The sequence below is a fragment of the Doryrhamphus excisus genome, chromosome 4, assembly GCF_030265055.1.
Source record: "Doryrhamphus excisus isolate RoL2022-K1 chromosome 4, RoL_Dexc_1.0, whole genome shotgun sequence".
NCBI lineage: Eukaryota > Metazoa > Chordata > Actinopteri > Syngnathiformes > Syngnathidae > Doryrhamphus > Doryrhamphus excisus.
The window spans coordinates 19,263,803-19,281,983 of record NC_080469.1 but is presented as its reverse complement, the minus strand read 5'-3'; the positions used below and the strand labels follow the sequence as shown (position 1 = coordinate 19,281,983).

Genomic DNA, 18,181 nt, shown 5'->3' with positions numbered 1-18,181 from the left:
ATTCATTTTCTACCGCTTATCCTCACGAGGGTCGTGGGGGTGCTGGAGCCTATCCCTGCTGTCTTCAGGCGAGAGGCGGGGTACACCCTGGACTGGTGGCCAGCCAATCACAGGGCACATATAGACAAACAACCATTCACACTCACATTCATACCTATGGACCTTATCATACCTTATTTTTTAAACTTTTATTTAAATCCTCTTAGGTTATTTTCATGTTATTCTAAATTCTTTTGACACTTATTTACGTTATTTTTATATATCTTCTGCACTTGTGACATATGTAAATATTTCTTACACATTACATTTTTTTATTTAACTAACACTTTTCATTTTTTTTTATTATTTTCTACAATTAAGAGTTTTATTTTTTCTACACTTTTATTTAAGTAATTCAAAATGAATTTTTTATATTTTTTTACACTGCTTTATAAAGTTTTACATTATTTTTACACTTTCATATAAGTCAATTTAATGAAATGATAAATAATGATATTTTACCTGCGCCATGTTGTCCGTCGTGTTCTCCGGCAAGCTCACTGCTTCCTCTCGTGGTCAAAAGCCGTCACTGCTCCAGAAACAGAGAACATGTCAGATTTAAGAATTGAAGCGAAACTTCAACAATTTGTTCATCCTTCAGTTTGTCCGTCAGTGTTGCCATCATAACCGTTGCCCCCCCAATTTTAGTAACAATTTTACCCAAGAGTTTTCTGACTTATATTCCGAGGCTAATGCCTCTCTTGCTTCAGGCTGTGATCCTCCATGTTTTAAACAGGCTACACTGCAACAGCTCATTAAAAATCCCAATTTGGACCCCAAAATGCTGTCCAATTAAGGCCAATCTCTAAGCTCCTCTTTCTTTCTAAGGTGTCGGATAAAGTTGTTCACTCTCAGTTGCAGGCATGCCTTAGTACTGTCTAATAATAATAACTGTACTAATGGCATTTCTGAACAATTGCAGTTCGGTTTTACATGGCAGCATGGCATGGCACTGAATTTACTACATTGTTTCAAATTGTACTTATGATTTTATTTACATAATAGTTTTACTTAATTCCAAAACTAAAACAACTTTTTCCTCAACCTGATTTTCCAAGGTTTACAACTTTGTTTTGTTACTCTAATATGACTATTTAAAAAGTATGTCTTTTTTTCTTTAATAGTCAAAGTCCATGCTAAAAATGACGTTCTTTTCCTTAATCCTTTTCTTTAATGTTACGAATATATTCTCGTAAAAGTATCTGTTTTCCCGCTTCTGTTGTATCCTCATAATATTACCGGGCAATACAATTCCAACTTTTTTTCTCGTTTGAGAAATGGTAGGCATTGTGCAACTCTTCTCTTATGACGCAGTCTCTAATGCTGCCGCCAGTTGGCAGCAGTGTAACACCATTGGCCCCTTTAGCCGCGAAGAAGACAAAGGCGGAAGTTAGCAAGAGGACCGGAGAAGACAAAGTGGTTCGGTCGCGGCAGGGAAACGTCTCCTAAAATGGCGTCTACCAAAGAGTTTATAAGGGAGCGATTGATGCTGGCTGCCGATGAAATATTCGCCATGTTCGAAAGAACAGTAGCCTCGTACGAGGAGGAACTTTCTCGAACGAGAGAGGAGAAGGAGCGACTACGACAGCAACTGGAAGCCAGTTTGCCGCAAACGGAAGGTGATTTTTCACGTTGACCCCCCCCCCCCCAACCCTGCTAAAATGATGCCTTCAAAATGTCTACACATACCACTTCGTCGTCATGACGGTGCACATGCAGTACTGATGCTACGTAGTTTGCATGCAGTACTACTGTTTTTGCTGTAATATACACTCCTCACAAAAAACAGGAAAACTACTCCATTTGACCAGAATATTTTGACTTAATTCCCACAATATTCTCACTTTCTCGCTAACCTAATTTCCCAAACGTTACAATTTTATGTTGTTCTGTTTCTCATAAGAGCAGCTTTGAAAAAGTAACACATTTGCCCTTTAATATTTAAGCTACTAAAATGAAGTAGTTTCCCCCATAATATAACAAGGTTATTCAGGTTGTTTCCCTTTGAATCTGAGGTAATTGTTTGTACTGCTTTTTTCTATTTCAAGTTCTATAATATTAAGCCCTTATTCTGGGAATATGTCAATTTTTTTTCTTGTTAGAATATGCATTTTTTTGTAATATTTTGATTTTATTCTCATAAAATTACAGCTGTTTTTCCACTTAAAAAAACTTTCTTCTTTAAAATGTCTTTTCATAATTAGGACTTTATACCTTAAATTTTCTAAAAATGACAAAAGTTATCGTTTTGTTTGCAGGGATTCCAATTGGATTCCGATTGGGATTTTTAGTGAGATTTGATTGGATTGTCTGAGCTAAAGTGGGTTTGTGTTGCATCCTGCAGACGTCCAGCAGCAGGAGGCTCCCCAGCCCCCACACGTCAAGGAGGAAGAGGAGGAGCTCTGGATCACTCAGGAGGGCGAGCGTCTTCCGGGGCCGGAGGAGGCTGACCTCGCCAGTTTGCCGCTGACCGTTGTGTCTGTGAAGACGGAAGACGACGAAGATGAATCCCAAGAGGACAACCTCTTAGCACCGCTGTCGGACGACGACACGACATCCTCTGAAAAAGAGACGACTTCCCAAACGCCAAAGAGACACGACGCCGGTCCAATGTGTTTCGCCTGCTCAGTTTGCGGCAAAGGATTCCCTCGCAAGGACACTTTGGTTGCGCACAAGAGAACGCACACAGGAGAGAAACCCTTTAGGTGTTCCGTTTGCACCAAGAGATTTTCTTACAAGTGTGATTTGACTCGACACATGCGGACTCACACGGGAGAGAAACCCTTCACCTGTTCCATTTGCGGCGCAAACTACTCTCAGAAGTCCAACTTGCTGGCCCACGAGAGGACGCACACAGGAGAAAAGCCTTTCATATGCTCCGTTTGCGGTGACGCGTTCTCGCAGAAGATCCACATGGTCGCGCACATGCGGACGCACACGGGCGAAAAGCCTTTCGCCTGCTCGCTTTGCGGTAAAAGCTATTCTCAAAAGTCCAAAATGATTGCGCACAAGAGAACACACACGGGGGAAAAGCCCTTCAGTTGCTCCATGTGCGGCGATGCTTTCGCTCACAGGTTGTCTTTGAACGCTCACATGGAAACGCATAACCAAGAAAAACCCTTCAGCTGCTCAGTGTGCGCCGAAAGCTTTTCGTACCGCTCCAGTCTGCATGGACACATGCGGACGCGCCACAGGAAGCCCGTCGCCTGCTCCATATGCGGCCGATCGTTCGCGCTGAAGAAAATTTTGACCATGCACATGAGAACGCACACGGGAGAAAAACCCTACAGTTGCTCATTTTGTGGCAAAGGATTCACCCAGAACACGCACATGCTGTCACACATGAGGACGCACACGGGAGAAAAGCCGTACTCCTGCTCGCTTTGTGCCAAGACCTTCTCTCGACGCGACACTTTGACGGCGCACATGCGGAAACACAACGGAGAATAAGACGCCAAAAGATGGTCGTGGCGTGGAAGTGTCGTTTGGGCTATACAGGGTCGACATGGGGGGAAAACAGCCACACACACATCAGACCAAACGGAGTGGTTGGTGTGGCGCAGATTTTCTTTGCTGTTGGCCATTAAACAGTCATGTAGACAGATCATGACATCATCTGGAGTGTCAGACGCTTGACTTCCGGTGTAGACGTTTCTACCTACAGTACTTCTTAATGCGGTACACACGTTTGTATACAGCAGCACAAACCAAGAGGAACATATTTCTGATGGGTTTTTTAAATACTACTAATTCATGTCAAAAATCTGTGATCATGTCAAATCTATAATCATGTCAAACACTGCCGCTCTGGTGAAGCCGTATCCTGAGATCATCACATGACTGTCACATGACTAAATCACTAGTTCAAGAAGGACTGAATACTACTATTGTCTCAATACTACTATTGTCTTCAAGGCTGCTTGGGTACAATGAAGTACTCCATGGTGTTGTTAAACACTAACACTGCTAGAGCAAATACTACATAAAACACCACCAATACAAGATCAAATACTACATAAAACACCACCAATACAAGATCAAATACTGCATAAAACATCACCAATACAAGATCAAATACTAGATACTAGATAAAACTCCAACAGTACAAGATCAAATACTACATAAAACATCACCAATACAAGATCAAATACTAGATACTAGATAAAACTCCAACTGTACAAGATCAAATACTACATAAAACACCACCAATACAAGACTAAATACTAGATACTAATACTAGACACGGAGCACCAACTTCTTCGTCCAGATTGTGTCTGGGCGATGCCGGAAGTCCACACCCAGTGCAATCCTGGCACAACAGTTACGGAAACAAAGGTTCCACCCAAGTACTGCTCACACTGCATAATATTATTAGTTTTACATTTTCACAGCATAAATAGAATAAAAAACACTTCTTAGATTTTGTTGTATTAGACCAACCAAAAATGTATATTTAACCGCTTTTTGGGTGTATGACATATATTTACGAATTTATTGTCGTATTAGAGAGTAGAATAAGAGTATTTCGGCCACAGCGGGATATTTTGGGCATCAGGAATAAAGTCATAAATATACGAGAAAAAAGAAGATACATTTATGAGATGGACATACAATAATAAAGTCGCAAAAAGGCGCACATTTACGATGAAAAAAGTTGTAAATACAAGAATGTACAAGAATAATGTAATAAATGTACGCGCAAAAGCCGTACCAACTGGACATGCAATAGACCGGCTCGACCAATCAGCGGCGCTACTTTACTGATGCCTATAAAACCCACCAATAGTAGCATTAAATAGTCGCCGATGACAACACGGTAACGCGACGGCACTTAAACGGAGAGTTGGATGACAACGAGATGAGGCGAGTTTTTTTATATGATTCACAAAGTGAACATAAACGGAGAAAATGTAACACGTGGTCACCCCAACGTTAAAATGCACTGAAACCAGAGACAGAGACAGGGACGCCGAGACAGAGGGCCCTCGACACCGTTCCAAGATGGCAGCCGTGTGCTATCGGGTCAACGAACCAACTGGGGATGCGTATTTCCGCCGCCATGTTGGAAAAGTATCTACGGTGCGTGGTAGTTGACAAAACAACTTCGGGTTTTGCGTATGTACTTGATGGCAAATGCGATATTTGAACTATTGGCGATTGACCCAGCGGCTTTGCCGTAGTATTTTCCGCCCGTGGATCCGTTTGCCTTGTCATATTCCGCTCCTATACGGATGAGACAAAGGGCGACGGCGACGAACATATCGACTGAAAAGCATCACAATGTTCAAAAGGTTGGTGAGGGAGCGACTCATGGCGGCGGCTGACGAAATCTTCGCGCTGTTCGAAAGAACCATAGCGTCGTACGAGGAGGAACTTTGTCGATCGAGAGAGGAGAACGAGCGACAACTACGCCGATTGGAAATTGTTAGCAAGATTCACACTGTGCTACACGTCGATGGTATGTTCCGTACACATTTACACAAATCGCTAACAACGAGGCGACATTATTATTAGCTATGCTAAGAGCCTATATGCTACTATTTACGCTAATTATTGCGCCAGAGGTTCCGCATTAGTGTATTAAGCGTCGACGCTGGAGTATATACACACTTTAAAAGTACGTTTAGTTAGCACTAATGGAGAAAACGACGTTTTTGTGTCTGTAGCTTTAATGCTAATGAGTCTGGGCGTGATAGACGTGGGCGTTTATCGATTCAATGCCCATTAAATGCAGGGCCAGGATTGCAGATATTGATACTTTTTATTTGACATTTTCCTTTGAAGGACTTTGGTATTCATCTGTTGATCATGACTGCAATCACGATGAAGCACAAGACAGCAAAAACTCAATGTCATTTGATCAATAAAATAGTCGTCATTCCCTTATTCCCGTCTATTATTTCAGTGTAATAGCGATCAATAATGCAACAAAAGCAAAAACTACTATTGCTTGGCACAAGGAATTAGATTGTTAAACACTAACAATACACGATTATGTAAGGTTACGGGGGGCTTAGTCAGTTGGGATATTACACCTAAATGATCCCCAAATCAACTCATAAATATTAGTTTAGTTTAGACATAAATATCTACAAATATTAACATTTAAATAGAAGAATTTATGACAAAGTACTTGTACTAAATTATCTGACATTTCCAGAATAAAGTCGTAAATCTCTGAGAAAAAAAAGTCATACATTTATTAGAATAAACACATAAACAAACAAGAATAAACGGTATAAATTAAGGAGAATAAAGGTGTAAACTTACAAAAAAAATCATTAATTTACTAGAATAAAGGCATCAACTTACAAGAATAAAATTTGTAAATTTAAGAGAATAAGAATGTGACTTTTGGACTTGGGTATGTGGAGTGGGAAAGCAGAAGTGAGGCGATGCTAACCCATGCTACCCACCTTATAAATAAAAGCTTGCCTGAAGCAAGCGGGTAGTTTTCCCTCTGACACGTACGACACGGACTATTACCCCTTTATTCCGCTAATATGACAAAAAGGTGCATTCATTGTTGCCTCTTTTTAGCTGCTTGTATATCTTTAGAACACACACAAAAGAGAAGGATTGTGGATGGTGGGTTGAATTCCCAAAGGCGGATACGAACAACTGAGTAGAAAGAGGAAATGAGTGCATGAGAACGGAGCGAACGGGCTAACGTGTTGTTTGTGTAACCCGCAGACGTACCGCAGCTGATCGGTGGTCCAGAAGAACGTCCCGCTCAGGTAGAGGGGGACTCCACTTTGCTACAGGAGGCCGCCCAGCCCCCCCGCGTCAAAGAGGAAGAGGAGGAACTCTGGATCACCCACGAGGGCGAGCCGGAGGAGGCTGAATTCACCAAGCTGCCACTGACTGTCGTCTCGGTGAAGATCGAAGACGACGAAGACAAGCCGCAGGCGGACGCCCTCATGGCGCCGCTATCCGACAGCGAGGCCGAGGGCAGGGCTGCCGGGACGCTGAGGGGAGAGACGGGCGACGTGAGGCCTCACGCGGATGACAAACGCTCCGAACACGCCAACGTGGAGGCGGCGCCGCCGAGAGAACGTTTCATCTGCTCGGTTTGCGGTGAAACCCTTTCTTTCCGGAGCGCTTTGACTCGCCACATGCGGACTCACAGGGGGGACAAGCCCTTCGGTTGCTTGGTTTGCAGCCGAACCTTTGCTCGAAAGGACATCTTGATCGAACACAGAAAGACACACAGCGGCGAGAAAGCCTTCGGCTGCTCCGTTTGTGGCGACAGGTTTGCCCACAAGACCACCTTAAACAGACACATGAGAAGGCACACCGGAGAAAAACCCTTTCGATGCTCATTCTGCGGCAAGCTTTTCTCTCAGAAGATCCACATGGTGAAGCACGTGGCGATCCACACGGGACAAAAGCCCTTCGCCTGCTCGGTCTGTGGTAAAAGCTACGCCCTCAAGTCCAAAATGGTCACACACAAGAGAACGCACGTGATGAGAAAAGCGCTAAGGTGTGGCGTTTGCGGCGATAAATTCACTCACAGGTTTTCCCTGAATCTCCACATGGAAACGCACAAAGAAGAAAAACACTTCAGCTGCCCGGTTTGTGGCAAAGCCTTCTCCCTGAAGAAGATTCTCATTGGACACATGAGGACGCACACGGGGGAAAAGCCGTTCACGTGCTCGCTGTGCAACAGAGCGTTTTCCCTGAAGAAAATACTGACCGTGCACATGAGAACGCACACGGGGGAGAAACCCTTCAGTTGCTCATTTTGCAGCAAAGGCTTCACTCAAAAGGCGCACATGCTGTCGCACATGCGGACGCACACAGGGGAGAAACCCTTCAGTTGCTCCATCTGCGGCGACACGTTCTCCCAGACGTCCACTCTGAAACGACACATGAGGACCCACACGGGAGAGAAACCTTTCCGTTGCTCGACCTGCGGCGAAAGCTACTCCCAAAAGAGGAGTCTGACGGCGCACATGCGGACGCATGGCGGAGAATAAACGTCGCCGCTCCACGCTTGCACCGAACCAACACGGACGCTGGAGCTCTTCGCTCTCTGGGTGTTTATCGGCGACGTGGAAGTACACAAACCCTTGATAGCACACCTCCAAAGGGCAGGAAACGTATGTCTGCTGGATGAGGTCTCTGTCCTATTTTAGCCAATAAATGTGGTAACGTTGGATCGATGTCCAGGAACCTGTAATGTTTGCGATGGTCTAATCCAGAGCTGGCCAAAGCGCTGCCCGGGATTCCAAGAATAGAATTTAACAAGCAAACTAAAAAAAATTGAAAAATCAGTCCAAAGTCGGCATTCTCTGAGAATAATGTCATACAAAGAGGAAAAATAACCTCAATTCAGTCGAATGAAGGTGATGTATTGAAGTCATACGAGCAAAATATGAGTTTGTCTACAGAACCTTGCCGAACGTGTCTACTCCGATTCTCAATCGGTGAACGGCAGACATGATATTCTCCATCAGCCAACTCCAGGAGAACAGAACATGGTATGTCGCCTTCATCATCACCAAAGCTTTGATCTGGTCAGCAGACAGGACCTTGTCAATATCCTCCCAAAGATCGGAAGCCCACCAAAATTAGTCAGCCTTCTCTGGAAAAAAAGACAACCCTGGTCTAATCTGTCCTAAAGTCATCCGAATTGTGTCAACTTCTGGCCAAAAGGATTGAAAAACTGGAAAACGACCCTGCGGTGATGACGTGCTCGTGATTGACGTCCATTGACTCCATTGAGACACCAAGACTCGCTGGCAAGACAGCTAATGGCAGCGCGGTGGGGGGGTTAACGGAGACATCGCTGGCGCAGCACTGCTGCCATCTGGTGGCAGAATTGAAGACTTGCTTGAGAAGGAAACCGCTTAGAAATTGTCTGTGCACTAATACAACAATGTTTTTCTTTAATGTTGTCCCTCCCTAGTATATCGTGGTTTGAGTCAATATTGTTGGCTGCTTTTCTTCCAGTGTCTTCCCACCATTCCATGTGCTTTTATTGACGAGGTCTTGTTGACATTCCAAAATTCCACATTCCATTTTCAATTCCAACCAAGTCAACATGTCTTATTATCAACCTCACTTTTTGGCTTTCCCCCTTTTTTCCAGGGGTCACCACAGCAAGACAAATCATCTTCCTGATGCAACCCAGGCCAGGAATCAAACCATGAAAGGTACGCTTGTACCATTAAAGGATCCCTGACATGATACATCAACTTTGCTCAAATGTGTTATAGTATATTGTTTGACGTGAAGGAGCACAAAGAGACGTCCGCAGAGGATGCTGGGTGGACAGAAGACCAGCCCAATATCTCATACGCTTCTGTTGCGTGGAGATCTGGTCCACAAGTGAGATTGCTGGGATGCATTCAGGATTCATGGAGATTTTAACAACCCTTCCCGATCTCTTCACAGGCAATGAACTCAAAGATTTTGTATGCATTTACTGAAAATGTGCTGAAAGATCAATACGTGCACAACAACAAACAATCTACAAGACCGGAGACCAAACACCATTTCCAAACTCCAGCTGGGACTATTTGCATTCAGTTCAGGAGCGAACAAACAAACAAACAAACGATCACACAGGAGAGGAATCCATTCACGACGAGATCAACCAACTTCGCATTACCATTCAATCACTTGTTGGACTTCAACTCATCTTCTACATCTCCAGCAGCTAATTTTATGAGAAAGTCTAAATAGTCACATGTGATGTTGAATGTTTCTGTGTACTTTTCACATCCAACCCTGAAGGGACTGCTTGCAACCTAACCAGGCCAACTTTGGGCGCTTTGTAACTTAGGAAGTTGTTGTAGTAATACATCTTGTAAGCCCCGCCCCAGCTATGTTAGATCACTCAGTTTAGCTGCAAAATGTTAGCTATCATTGAATCTATTCCAGATTGTCAGTCAATATCAGATCATTCTGATGCCAATTGGGACAACTCAATGGTTTCTCTTTGAAAGCACCATGGCTAACATGCTGACGTTCTTCCATTTCTTGGCTGACCTTGAGAGTTGCAAACAGTCCCTTGAAATATTTCTATATTACACAGTTTGACTCAGTGGGGGCGTCACCCTACATGACGATGGCTTCATGATTGGACGGTTTCTAGTGAGCGTCCAAAACAATGTATGCTTCAAATGCTGCCTGGCCCACTGGCACTCCGTATCGATGACTAAATAACAATACGAACTATATAACACGTATTCTCATCCGCGGTAGCAAGACAAGGTGGTCTGATTGGCTTCTGGCTGCCCCGTTCCTGCCCGACACCCCGTGACACCCCCATGATCTTTTCCCATAACGATATAACGATATAGCCATTCATGGTATTCCAATACGTGCTACTGGATGTTGGAATTTTCTTTGGAATCAATCAAGTATGGTTGGCACAAGTGGTCTCCCAATGCTTATCACCCACCCCCAATTACCCACCCACCCCCATGAAAGTTACATAGCCATATTTAAATACCCCAATCCCCCGCCCCTCCACACCGTCTTCTATGCTCCACTAGGGTAACTGCTTCAGTTGTGCTGTGAATTATTGACTTTTACTGGAGGCACGCGGATTTGGAAGTCATGCGGGAATCTGGTATCATACTTTCCGGGGACCATGACACCTGTACGGTTCAAGTACCATTTGACGCCTTTCAGCACAAACTGGATGGGACAACATCGCTTGACCTGTTGACCTGTGTGTCCGCATGTGTACGGTCAGATTGCTCTGCCGACGGAACGCTTTAGGGCAGAGTGAACAGGAGTATGGTTTTTCCCCCGTGTGCGTCCTCATGTGTGATGCCACGTTTGCCCTCTCAGAGAAGCTTTTACCACAAACGGAACAACTGAAAGGTTTTTCTCCAGTGTGTGTTCTTTGGTGTCCGCGCAGAGACACCTTGGTGCTGAACGCTTTGCCACAAATTGAGCAACAGAAAGGTTTTTCTCCAGTGTGCGTCCGCATGTGAGATACCACATGTAAATTTCGAGAGAAACCTTGACCACAGACGGAGCAGCGAAAAGGCTTTTCCCCATTGTGCATGCGCGTGTGAGCTGTCAACTTGGCCGGCTGAGTAAACGATTTTGCACAAATTGGACAGGAGTAAGCTTTGTGTGTTGCCACGTGTTTGGTCATGTTTGACTTTTGGGAGAAGCCTTTACCGCAAACCGAGCAGCAGAAAGGTTTCTCTCCAGTGTGTGTTCGCATGTGATTTACAATACTTGACTTTTCAGTGAATCTTTCGCCACAAACGGAACAACTGAACGGTTTTTCTCCGGTGTGCTTTCTCCTGTGTTTCAACATGTTGGACTTCTGGAAGAATCTTTCGCCACAAGCGGAACAACTAAAAGGTTTCTCTCCAGTGTGTGCCTGCGTGTGTTTTACCATATTTGACTTGTCAGAGAATCTTTTGCCACAAACCGAACAGGTAAAAGGTTTTGTGTGTGTTCTCATGTGACGAGTCAAATCTCGTTTATCGCTAAAGCTTTTCGCACAAGCTGGGCAGTCGAGGTGAGCCCGGTTGTCCCCGCCTTCAGGCCCGCAGGAGAATGACGTCGCCTCGTCGCTATCTGACAGCGGAGCTATGAGGTTCTCGGCTTGCGATCCTCCATGGGGGTCTCCGCCAGCTTCTGTTGTCGTGTGTTGTGGTGAGCTGCTGCTCCGAGACTCCGCCCCTCCCATCTCCCCAGTCGGACAGTGATGAAGCTGGGAGGACTCTGGTGGTTGGTCTTCATGGTCTTCAGTCTTCACAGAGACGACAGTCAGTGGCAACTTGCCGACATCGGCCCCCTCCAGCCCTGGAAGACACTCTCCCCCCTGAGTGATGCAGAGTTGCTCCTCTTCCTGTTTAACGGCATGGGGATGGGGATCCTCTTCCACTTTCACATGGTGAGGCCGGGGTTCCTCCTGCTGCAAAGCGGGGCACTCTTCCCCTTGTGGCCGAGGGGGAAGTACATCTTGAAGGCCAAACAGCTGCTGCGTGTCTGCAGGACACAAGCAACATCAAGTACCGCTTGCGTTCGTCCGGCCTGCTGTAATGTAGTGGAAAGTACTCGCCTCCAGGCCCGATCTACGGGATGGTCGTTCTACATTACTTTTAGCATGCTGACACATCCTATTCACAGCAAGACCGGACCAGCGTCATCTGGTGGACAAATTGCTAGCCTAATGGGGGCAAGGGTGGCCAAACCTTTTCCAAATGTGTAAATTTGCTACTTTGATATTTGGAAGGCAACACGTGTAGATGACAAAGTTATGCTGGACTGTCTTCACGCGTGACTTTGGACTACAAAGGACAAATAGTTAAGTGTGGTTTGGGTTAAAAGTCGAAGCTTTAGAGACGTGTCGTCTTACCTTCGGTGCGAGTCTTCGAGTCTTGTCGTCGTAGTCGCTCTTTTGTCTCTCTCGTTCGAGAAAGTTCCTCCTCGTACGCCGCGATCGTTGTTTCCAACAGCGCCGATATTTCATCAGCCGCCGCCATTAGCGCCTCCCTGATCAACGCTTTCCACATTTCAATGTTGTTTTGGGGCGAATAGCGTAATGGCGAGCGTAGGTATTTGCTCATTGTCCTTCCCGTTCTCGTTTTCTTGCTCGACGTCGAACTTCCGCCTTTTCTTCTTCGACTTAAATTTGTTTCTTCCTCCTCTGTTTTTAATTGGCAGGTATCTTGTGGTGCTTATTACCGCCACCTTGTGGTAAGCAGTGTGGTTCGACATGCTGTCCTATTTTGATGTACCCAAACATCATTCTCCAATATTTCTTCTTCTTTCCGGTCTTACCGGACTTTATAGTCTCAGTTGTCTGATCCTCTCTTCCTGGCATGTTTCACTTCTTCTTTGCTCGAACTCCTTTCCAGATTTCTTCCTTCTCTGCATGCTGCACACTCTGCACAAATAAGTTCAACGATATTTCCTATCTTCTTGAATGAAACAAGTGTACATTTGTACAGTGAAACATTTGTACCCCAAACGGGGCAAGGTGGGTGAGGTGTCCTTCCCCAGGGACAAAATGACAACGACCAGGTGGAGTGAGCGAGGATCGGACCGCCAACCTTAAGGTTCCTGGTCGATCTGCTCTACCTCCTGAACCACGACCGTGGAGGAGGTCTTCCACCGAGGAAACAAAGTCCGGGGACTCTCCGGGGGGGGGGGACTGCGGTTGCCAAGGGGGTCAAAAAGGCCCTCAGTGAAGTGGCCCGAGCGTGGATGTGATCTGCCTGGAGTTACTCAAGGCCCTGGACGCTGTGGGGCTGACAGCATTGCATGAACATCCTGGTTCCCCTTTAGAGTGTGTTCCAACTCCTGTGGGACTCCTGCTAAGGTAGACCACATCCTGGTACTGGAGAGGAAGTGCCACCAGATCGTTGTGGTTTACTAAAAATATTATTTTACAAGAAAACAACAAAAGCAAATTCAGTAGTTTTACAAGAATACAGGCAAACTATTGAGATAAAATAATTCTACAAAGTTCATAAAATGTTGTAATTTTATGAGAATAATGTTATTTTTGTAGCACAGAGTTGAAATATTAAAGAAGAGAGAAACAAATCCAAAACAAATAAAGTTCTAATTTTTAAGGTTAATGGAATAAAATATTATGGAAATAGTCATAATATTACATGAAGAAAATGACAAGGATTATTTAAGAAAGTTAAAATATTTTGGAGGAAAAAAGAGCAAAATGGGGAGAAAGAGCGAACAAAGAGTGGAGTTGATATTAATAATCATCTTTTTCCACTCTATGACAAATCAGAGATGCACTTTTTTTTCAAAGTGGCTTTCATTCTTCCTCCGTGGCCATTGCTGAAAAACGTTTAGACACTCGGCTATACCACAGGTTTTGTTTCTGTTTTATGACTGTATCATAAAAATGCCACGACACAAACATTGTTTCATTACATATTAGTCAGTGACAACACAGCTGAACAATATGCCGTTTTTAAATCACCAGCTATTAAGTGGTTGGGCCACCCTAAGCAGCAACAACTGCAATCAAGCGTTTGTGTTAACTTGCAATGAGTCTCTTCCAGCTGTGGAGGAATTTAGCAGAATTGTTGTTATTCAGCCCCATTGGAGGCTTTTTAAGGTCATGCCACAGCATCTCCATAGGATCCAGGTCAAGACTTAGACTAGGCCAGACCAAAGTCTACATTTGGTTGGAGGTCACCAACAGATGGCTGGACATTCTCCTTCAGCAGAATTCATGCTTCCATTTATCACAGCAAGTCTTCCAGGTCCTGAAGCAGCACAACAGCCCCAGACCATCACACTACCACCACCATATTTTACCATGACATTACTTTTACGCCAGATGTAATGGGATACACACCTTCCAAAAAGTTCAGACCACAGAGTATTCTCCCAAAGGTCTTGGTGATCATCAAGATCATCAAATGAGATGAGATGTTCGTTTTGTTCAGCAGTGGTTTTGGTTTTGGATGTTGTTGTGGGGTCTTTTGTGACCTCTTGGATCAGTGGTGGCCAGTGGAATCGTGAACACTGACCTGGTCCGGGGCGGTTTTGCTGCTCCAGTTTTATTCCAGTATAATAAGAAATTGTCACAACACAAATACTGTTTCATTATCATGGACGTGATAACAATAACGCTAAGATGGATTCGTGATGAGGGAATGCGGCATCATGCACACGACCACATCATCACTTTCTAGGCAACGCCTCACGTCTAATGTTACGCTTGTACGGTTCGCCAACTTTTAGCATCTGTTTCATCTCAATTGTGCGTCCGCATGTGAGTCGTCAAATTGTCATGGCGCGTGAAGGTTTTAGTGCAAAATGAACAACAGTATGGTTTTTCTCCTGTGTGCGTTCTCATGTGCGTCGTCATGCTGGACTTTTGACAGAATCTTTTGCCGCAGACCGAACAACAAAAAGGTTTCTCTCCAGTGTGCGTTCTCATGTGCGACATCATGCTGGACTTTTGAGAGAATCTTCTACCGCAGACTGAACAACTAAAAGGTTTCTCTCCCGTGTGTATCCGTATGTGGTCCATCAAATAGTTGCGCTGAGTAAAGGTTTTCGCACAAAGTGAGCAGGAATATGGTTTTTCTCCTGTGTGTCTTTTCTTGTGCTTGAGCATATTGGACTTGGTGGAGAACATTTTACTGCAAAGGGAACAACTGGAAGGTTTGGCTTCATTGTGCGCTTTGATGTGTCTGAACATGTTTGACTTGTGGGAGAATATTTGACCACAGATTGAACAAGTAAAGGGTTTCTCTTTTCTGCCGGTGTGTGTCCTCAAGTGTAGCGCAAAATCTGTCGTCTTTGGAGAGCGTTCCGAGTGTTTGTTGTCAGTGTGAGTCCTTGTGTCACCTTCACAGTGTGTATCGCCGCTCAAAGGTTCTTGGGCGTCGCCTGCGTGTTTATCCTCAGGCGCAAGGGACCTCGCATCGTCGCTGTCTGATCCTTCACGGCGGTCTCCATCAGCTGTGTTGCGTCGTGGTGACCTGCTGCCAGGACTTGGACGGTGAGGAAGTCGTGAGGACTCAGGTGGTTTGTCTTCACACTCTTCAGTTTTCACGGAGACACCAGTCGGTTGCAACTTGGTCAGATCAGCCCCCTCTGGCCTGAGAAGACACCCTCCCGTTTGAGCGACCCCGGGTTCCTCCTCTTCCTCTTTGACGCGGGGGGGCTGGGGATGCTCCTCCTCCTTCAATGTGAAGCTCCGACGTTCTTCTTGACGACTGGACAGCTTTGGGATATCTAGAGGACGCAAGCAAGCTCACGTATCAAAAATCACGTTTCAAAACAGGACAAATTGCTAAATGTTTAAAAACCTTCCCCAAACCCCTAAACTTTCTGTGGCTCAATTTTGGCTCATTGAGGTGAGAAATACGATTGAATTGAATTTTTGAAAGCCAACTGTAAATTTTCAAAACAACATTTATAGTTGAAACAAGCTCGCAGTGTGGCCCCATTTCCGGAAGTCACTTCCTGGGGGTTTAGCTCTCAGCTAAACAGAGGAAACAAAGGCTTCTCCTGGGCCATGCTGGAGCAGCGCGGGTATATTTGTCATCCAAATAGTAGTCATGGTAAAATGTGGTGTTGCTGCTAGATGTTCACATTGTCCAAGCGATACTGTAAGTTAGTTTTCTTTACCAAAAGAGGAAGCTTTAAGACAACAATGGACGAAGCAAGTGCAGCGAGCAAGAGACAGATGGACGCCCGCCTGCAGCTCCGTTCTTCGTATTGATCATTTCACTGATGACTGCTCGGAAGGAACACCTTAACAAGAAGCATACACGGGAAAAAAACATAAAAACGACTATTATGTAGAAACTTGGCACAAAGGAGTAAGTCATGTCGTGTTGAATAATGTCTTCTAAACAATATTCCATGATAGCGACAAGACTGCAAAGCATTATACGTCTTCTATGAACGTCTTTTCACTGCCACATGTTTACCGTGGGGGGCATTTATCCACATATACAATCAAACAGGCTATAAAGATCCCCCCCCAAGCTCATTAAAAAGCGACCTCGGTTACGCTGCCATTCTGTGCTATGAAGGCCACCAATCTTCATCTCCATGTCCTACGGTTTAAGTCCATGTTCTCCAGGCTCTCTATGTTCAACTCCTCTCATGTTTCTTCCTCCTAGTAAACTGCGGACACATGGCAACACCGCCATCTCTGTTGACCCGTCGGCGTCACTTCCGCAAATGAGGCTGAAAAGCGAGAGCCAGCTCTTCATGGCTGGCGTCACGAACTATAAACGCCATTTTTTCCTGATTTAGCGTTCACTTTCTAAAAATGGAAGAAGGTAAAAAACATTACAAATGATGTTGAAGCAAAGCTGATTAATCAAGTCAGGGAGCTGTCAGGAAAGTCAGGAAATGTCCATGTATTCCTTTCATTCCTCATGCATATTCATTTGGAATTGGTTTCTGCATGTCAAATTAGAATTGTTTATATTATTTCTTATGGGGAAAATTGATTCGGTTAGCGTCGCTGCTGATGGAACCTGACTCCCCCCTCGGGGGCACTCGCCACGCCTAGGGGACAGATGAAGTCCTCCGCCGAGGCAAGACTATCCGCAGGAGAAAGTTGGCAGAATGAAAGGGTTTATTTGTCTTTCATTTCCCCGTAAAAATCAACAATACTGTAAATACTTCACGTGTTGACAGTCTAATGCTGTAAAGTACACAGGCAGAACGCATGCGCATACGACCCGCCGTTCCCCGCTCCACACCCGAGTCAAGAAGAAGACGATAGCGAACAAGAAACAACGAGATGGAGTTGGCGGCTTTTGGAGCCGCTTTCATAAAATACCGTTTCACCCACGGTGATGAAACACTTTGCTATTTCATCCTGAATACATTCCCGTGCGTACAGGCCCAAGTTTGTGGATTTTGGTTTTCGACTTTAGCACGAAAATGTCGGAGAGCAAGTTTTGTATGACTACAAAAAGGCGTTTCCATGGACAAATGTGTAAAATGTTGGAAACACGTCGCCATACCTTCAATGTGTAGCACAATGCGAGTCTTGCTAACAGCTTCCAGTTGTTGTCGTTGCTGCTCGTTCTGCTCCTTCGTTCGAGAAAGTTCCTCTTCGTAGGACGCCATCGTTCTTTCAAACAGCCCGAATATTTCGTCGGCTGCCGCCAACAGTCGCTCCTTCACCAACTCTTTCAACATTGTTGTTTTGGTTAGCGTCTGTACCAATAGTGACGCGATAGGCCTCGTCTTTCCTTCAACTTCCGCCTTTTTCTTCTTCTACGGACGTTTTGCGGTCGTCACCGTTACGGTAGCGTCTCACTGTCGCCGTTCCCCGTCGGCTTTGAATACTGCTCACATACGGGGGGGGGTGTTGCTGTCCATCTGTTGTCCATCCCAGCATGTGAAAGTAAGACAGTTGATATGGTTTGATACTTCAATGGTGAACTGCCATCAGCCATCATGGCTCCTCTCGATGTGAAGGATCAGCAGCTCCACTTAGAGCTCCTCCGTCTTAAGATACGTCCTGCCACCCTGAGGAGGAACCTTCCAGTGGCTAATACCCCAAGACGTGGGGTCATAGTGGGCGAGGCTAGGAACGTACACTGACCGTGTAAGAAAGTTGCTCTCTCTTCACCACAACGGTCTGGGAGGACCGCCTTACTGCAGGAGCCACGTCGATCCACCTGTCCATCTCCAGCCTTCCCTC

At 45.1% G+C, this 18,181-nt stretch overlaps 3 protein-coding genes across 12 annotated transcripts; 2 read left to right on the top strand and 1 right to left on the bottom strand.

The window, feature by feature from the left end:
• Positions 1-1,393: 1,393 nt before the first annotated feature.
• Positions 1,394-4,689, top strand: LOC131127607 (zinc finger protein OZF-like). The gene is made up of 2 exons (XM_058069665.1): positions 1,394-1,658; positions 2,384-4,689. The coding sequence occupies exons 1-2, from the start codon at positions 1,490-1,492 to the stop codon at positions 3,487-3,489; spliced, it is 1,275 nt and encodes a 424-aa protein (XP_057925648.1). The 5' UTR covers positions 1,394-1,489; the 3' UTR covers positions 3,490-4,689.
• Positions 4,690-5,201: 512 nt separating this feature from the next.
• Positions 5,202-11,432, top strand: LOC131127598 (zinc finger protein OZF-like). 10 transcript variants are annotated; one of them, XR_009129527.1, is made up of 4 exons: positions 5,202-5,497; positions 6,733-9,030; positions 9,133-9,197; positions 9,280-11,432. XR_009129527.1 is itself a non-coding variant. In XM_058069654.1 (2 exons), exons 1-2 carry the CDS (start codon positions 5,320-5,322, stop codon positions 8,016-8,018), a joined length of 1,464 nt encoding a protein of 487 aa, XP_057925637.1. In that variant the 5' UTR covers positions 5,202-5,319; the 3' UTR covers positions 8,019-11,431. The 10 variants fall into 10 exon arrangements, 1 of the variants encoding a protein (XP_057925637.1); XR_009129525.1 differs by having other exon boundaries at positions 9,261-11,432; XR_009129526.1 differs by having other exon boundaries at positions 6,733-9,197; positions 9,280-9,372; positions 9,439-11,432.
• Positions 10,529-17,727, bottom strand: LOC131127786 (zinc finger protein 16-like). The gene is made up of 5 exons (XM_058070025.1): positions 17,496-17,727; positions 14,759-15,741; positions 13,102-13,174; positions 12,377-12,667; positions 10,529-12,006 (listed from the first exon to the last, which is right to left on the bottom strand). The coding sequence occupies exons 1-5, from the start codon at positions 17,671-17,673 to the stop codon at positions 10,625-10,627; spliced, it is 2,907 nt and encodes a 968-aa protein (XP_057926008.1). The 5' UTR covers positions 17,674-17,727; the 3' UTR covers positions 10,529-10,624.
• Positions 17,728-18,181: the final 454 nt, after the last annotated feature.